This window comes from Colobus angolensis, unplaced genomic scaffold (genome assembly GCF_000951035.1).
Source record: "Colobus angolensis palliatus isolate OR3802 unplaced genomic scaffold, Cang.pa_1.0 Scaffold402, whole genome shotgun sequence".
NCBI classification, from domain to species: domain Eukaryota; kingdom Metazoa; phylum Chordata; class Mammalia; order Primates; family Cercopithecidae; genus Colobus; species Colobus angolensis.
Window position 1 is genome coordinate 60,876 of NW_012117400.1, and position 5,048 is coordinate 65,923.

The window sequence follows — 5,048 nt, forward strand, 5'->3', positions numbered from 1 at the left end:
GGATGGTCTCGATCTCCTGACCTCGTGATCCGCCCGTCTCGGCCTCCCAAAGTGCTGGGATTACAGGCTTGAGCCACCGCGCCCGGCCGCTTGGTTTTTTTTCCACATCTGCAACCATGTGTCTTGTGCACCTACCCGGGGCAAATACCTCCGACTGCATCACAGTCTTGACAAGAGGTTGAAGTGTGCAGATTGATTCCAGTTGCCCCAACAAGCTTTGGGAACATATGATCCCCCTTCGCTCTGCACCTCTGTACTGTCTTCCGACACTCTTTCTATACGTTCCCATCATATTTGTCCCCAACCTTCTGCCTTCTATTCCTTTACCACGAAGCCTCCGCACCTTGCTAGTGGCGCCAAAGTTTGGAAACGCAGACAAGTTCACTTAATGTTCCACGATATAGAAATTGGCCCTTGCCGGGCGCAGTGGCTCACGCCTGTAATCCCAGACTTTGGGAAGCCGAGGCGGACGGCTCACGAGGTCCGGAGTTTGAGACCATCCTGGCCAACATGGTGAAAGCCCGTCTCTACTAAAAATACAAAAATTAGCTGGGCGCGGGGGCGGGCGCCTGTAATCTCAGCTATGCTGGAGGCTTAGGGAGGAGAATGGCTTGAACCTGGGAGGCGGAGGTTGCAGCGAGCCGAGATCGTGCCACTGCACTCCAGCCTGGGTGATAGAGCGAGACTCAGTCTCAGAAGATAAATAAATAGAAAAAGGCGCTCGGTCAATGCTTCAACGAAAGGAGGAACTCCGCACAGAACCTGGCGTTCAGGTCGGTCCAACTGAGCCCTGGGGCCCCAGGGCTGGGCACCCTGAGCGGCAACATGACCAAAACCCTAACCCCGGGCTCCCAGCCCTAGCAGCAGCCCACGGGCGCCCCAGCCCTGCTAACGGCTAACCCTCTGTCCCACTGCCTTTAGAGGTCGCAGCGTAATCGGGAATGCCTGGGGCTCCCTCCCAGAGCGGGTCGCCCCAGCGATCACAACAGGTTCAGATGCGATGCCAAGCGATTGGTCCAGGCAGCGCCGGGCGCCGACCAGCTTACCCGCACCGCGCCCGCGCCCGCGCGGGCGCGTCATTCCCAGAGACGTCACAACCGGTCGGAACCCAGCGAGCCGCCGGAGTTGAGCCGAACGCTGAGGGAGGGGTGGGGCCCTGACGCGCTGGGCGGGGAAGGGCGGGGCCTCGGTGAGGCGGGGCCCTGACGAGCCGAGCTAGCGGGAGTCTGCCGGCCCGGCAGACGCTGCAGCTGAGCTGCGCCGTGGCTGTGGCAGGTGAGAGCCTCCGGAAGGGAGGCGGCCTCTGGCCCCGACCCCGCTCCGCGATCGCCCACTGGGGCGCCCGGTCGGGCCTGGCAGGGAAGGGCCGCCGCCGCTCGTTCGCGAGGCCTGGCGGGGCCGCGGGGCCCAGGTATATCGTAAGGTGCTCCCCCAGACCCCGAGACGGCCCGAGCGGGTCGCCGGCTGTGGGACGGCGGCGTGCCCTTCCTTTCCTCCCTCCCAGGTCCGCGCCAGAGCTCTGCTAGCGACCCGTCAGACAACTTCCGGACTCCCAGGTAGGGAGGAGCCCCTGTCAGCATTGCCAGTTACCCCGAACACCTGGCTGGTGTGGAAGGGCCGGGACTCCCTCCCCTGACTTGGGGGTGCATCTGCTCAAACTCTGTCGGCCCCTCAAGCAGAAATGGTGTGGGATCTGGGCCAAACCCCTCTTGGAGTGAGTCAGAGCCACCAGCCCTACTGGAGGGATGGGGCATGGGGTGAATGGCCCCTAGCCTTTCCCTTCTGACTGGTTCATATCACCCTGGTGGCTTCAGCCCTGGTGCCTTCATCTTAGCTCCTCTACTTTGCTTCTCCCACCCCACTGGTTTTCCTGCCTCCCTCTTCAGAGATAAGACACATGCCTGGACCAAGGCCTCCAGGGTAAGTGACCCGAACTTCAAGCCAGCAGAGGCCATGTCATCCTAAGCTAGGGATAGGGGAGGCTCGCTGGGATGAACTTTTGGCTTAACCTAACCTCTGCTCCCTACTTCTGCCTTTCACCCCAGTCTCAGATGACGGGAGGCCAGTGCCAAAGTGAGAGGATCTACAGAGGCAGTCCTCTTCTAGGACTGGGACACAACAGTGCATGAGGCAACTGACAGGGGTGATGTAAAGCTGTTGTGTCTCCATCCTGGTTGCCCCAGTTCTAGCAGGTGATGTGACACTACAGTGGTCACTGCCCAAATTGAGAAATGGAAGGAGGTGCTGCTGGTCCCTAGAAACACTCATAGTTCCATTGGGAGTTTGAGGCTCTGGTAGGGGCGCATGTGAGCATGGGGGGAGCCCTGGACTCTGAGCACAGCCTCTGAGATATATCGCAGTGGCTCTGGGAGTCTCAAAGTCTGGGACCAGTGGGAGCTCTGACAAAAGGAGAAGAAAGCCCCCCAGTAGACATGTGGCTCTGTCTGATCCACTCCTGCTGCCCATTCTGGCAATTTCCCTGGGGAGGGAGGACCTGCTTCCCAGCAGGACCCTCATCGAGTCACTGTAGGGGCAGGTAGAGCAGGCCAGGGAGCCACAGCCGAATGGCACTCAAGGGCCAGCACTAGGCATTGCCTCTCCATTCCTGAGTGTGGGGCAAGGGTCCCTGCTGAGTTTTACTCTTAGCAGCGGGTTTCCAGATCCCCATGCTCCTGGGTTCTTGACTGCACGCCCTCACCAGCTGCCTCTCTGTGTCCCTTACCTCCTCAGGGAGAGCCCTGCCATCGAGGAAGGCAGCACAGGACTGGGACCCACCCATGAATCCTTCTCAGGACAACCCAATAGCACCAGTGGGGATGTTCTCCTAAGCCACAGAGGGCCTGGGCACGCATCCGCCCTCCAGGAAGAGCCATGGTGTTAATGCAGGGCAGGGGCAGTTCTCAGCAGTGGCCTGGTCTGGGAGGCGAGGGTGGTGGCACAAGTCCCTTAGGCATGCTCAGAGCTGCCCTGCTGCTCATCAGCCTGCCGTGGGGGGCCCGAGGGACAGCCAGCAGCAGCCTCAGCACCGCTGGGGGTCACACTGTGCCACTGACTGGGGGCCGCTACTTGAGCATTGGAGATGGCTCTGTGATGGAGTTTGAGTTTCCTGAGGAGAGTGAGGGCATCATTGTGATCTCCAGCCAGTACCCAGGCCAAGCCAACAGGACGGCGCCCAGCCCCATGCTCAGGGTTACATCCCTGGACACAGAGGTGCTGACCATCAAGAATGTGAGTGCCATAACCTGGGGAGGTGGGGCTGGCTTTGTGGTGAGCATCCACTCAGGCCTGGCTGGGCTAGCCCCACTCCACATCCAGCTCGTGGACGCCCATGAGGCCCCGCCCACACTGATCGAGGAGCGAAGAGACTTCTGCATCAAGGTCTCACCTGCTGAAGACACCCCTGCCACCCTCAGCACCGACCTGGCCCACTTCTCAGAAAACCCAATACTCTACCTGCTCCTGCCTCTTATCTTTGTCAACAAGTGTTCGTTTGGGTGCAAAGTGGAACTCGAGGTTCTGAAGGGGCTCATGCAGAGCCCCCAGCCCATGCTGCTGGGCCTCCTGGGCCAGTTTCTGGTCATGCCCTTGTACGCTTTCCTCATGGCCAAGGTCTTCATGCTGCCCAAGGCCCTGGCTCTGGGCCTCATCATCACCTGCTCGTCGCCTGGCGGCGGAGGGAGCTACCTCTTCAGCCTCCTTCTTGGAGGGGACGTCACCCTGGCCATCTCCATGACTTTCATCTCTACGGTGGCTGCCACTGGTTTCTTGCCTCTGTCTTCAGCCATCTACAGCCACCTGCTCAGCATCCATGAAACACTCCACGTGCCCATCTCCAAAATCCTGGGCACCCTGCTGTTCATCGCCATCCCCATAGCAGTGGGCGTGCTGATCAAGTCCAAGCTCCCCAAGTTCTCCCAGCTGCTGCTGCAAGTCATCAAGCCCTTCAGCTTTGTGCTCCTCCTGGGCGGCCTTTTCCTGGCCTATCGCATGGGGGTCTTCATCCTGGCAGGCGTCCGGCTACCCATCGTACTGGTGGGTATCACAGTGCCCCTGGTTGGCCTGTTGGTGGGCTACTGCCTGGCCACATGTCTGAAGCTGCCGGTGGCCCAGCGGCGGACGGTCAGCATTGAGGTAGGGGTGCAGAACAGCCTGCTGGCCTTAGCCATGCTGCAGCTATCCCTCCGCCGCCTTCAAGCTGACTATGCCTCCCAGGCCCCCTTCATTGTGGCGCTGAGCGGCACCTCCGAGATGCTGGCCTTGGTCATTGGCCACTGCATCTACAGTAGCCTGTTCCCAGTTCCCTGAGGCCTCTGGGTCAAGCTTTCATCAGCCCCAGCCCCCACACTCCACCAAAGTTCTCATGCACTATGCACTCAGAAAACTCCAGGCTTATTTTTTTTACTGATTTTTTATTCTCCAGCTTTCAGTGCCACAGAGGCCATGCTGAGTTAGGTAGGTGGGCGCTGCCCAGAAAATATATTTCAATAAAAGAGAGAAGCAAGCTTGGGTCCCTTCTAATCTTTGCCCTTTGGGGCCTGGGCGTGGGGGTAGAAAGAGTGTGCTGGGTAGGTGTGGACCAGGGTGGAGGGCCAGCTTGGGTGACACGGTGACCCCTGCACAGGCTTTCTCTATCAGCCCTTCCCGGGTGTGTCCCCACTGTAGGAGAGGTGGGAGGATGAGGGCAGAGGCTGGCCCCCCACCCCCTCTCAAGCTCAGTGGGGTGTTTCGCAGCCAGACCAGAAAGGAGGAGGCAGAAAGCCACCAGGCAGGGAGCCGGGGCGGGCCGTCTGCGGGTATGCAGGGCCAGGTTCCGCCAGCAGTAACGGCGCGTGGGGTGGTCCAGGCAGTCTGTGGGGGCGAGCGTACCTTCTGGCCCTTCCTTCTCCATCCCCCAACTCCCAGATGACGCCAACCTGGCCCGACTGGTTCCTGCTCCCAACTCCCCGGCGCTGTTGCTTTGGGAGGGGTCTGCCGGCCAGGGCAGTCGCTGCGCGTGTGCTAGGCGGGACCCCAGGAGCACTCCTCCCGGGGTGCAACTGGGCCGGGGG

At 60.5% G+C, this 5,048-nt stretch overlaps 2 protein-coding genes across 5 annotated transcripts in view; both read left to right on the plus strand.

The window, feature by feature from the left end:
• Positions 1-1,180: 1,180 nt before the first annotated feature.
• SLC10A3 (solute carrier family 10, member 3) lies at positions 1,181-4,506 on the plus strand. Of its 4 annotated transcripts, XM_011955837.1 has the most exons (4): positions 1,181-1,275; positions 1,505-1,556; positions 2,731-3,228; positions 3,316-4,506. In XM_011955837.1, the coding sequence occupies exons 3-4, from the start codon at positions 2,872-2,874 to the stop codon at positions 4,303-4,305; spliced, it is 1,347 nt and encodes a 448-aa protein (XP_011811227.1). In that variant the 5' UTR covers positions 1,181-1,275; positions 1,505-1,556; positions 2,731-2,871; the 3' UTR covers positions 4,306-4,506. The 4 variants fall into 4 exon arrangements, with proteins under 4 accessions (XP_011811227.1, XP_011811225.1, XP_011811224.1 ...); XM_011955835.1 differs by having other exon boundaries at positions 2,731-4,506; XM_011955834.1 differs by having other exon boundaries at positions 1,181-1,556; positions 2,731-4,506.
• A 289-nt stretch (positions 4,507-4,795) lies between these two features.
• Positions 4,796-5,048, plus strand: part of UBL4A (ubiquitin-like 4A) — a 1,467-nt gene continuing 1,214 nt past the window's right edge. The window contains exon 1 of the mRNA XM_011955917.1: positions 4,796-4,819. Coding sequence (XP_011811307.1) covers positions 4,796-4,819 — 24 coding nt within the window. The remainder of the gene's footprint in view (positions 4,820-5,048) is intronic.

Bases quoted from the DNA above. Each gene is read 5' to 3' on its own strand.
- SLC10A3 (XM_011955834.1), top strand. From the start codon at position 2,872: ATGGTGTTAATGCAGGGCAGGGGCAGTTCTCAGCAGTGGCCTGGTCTG.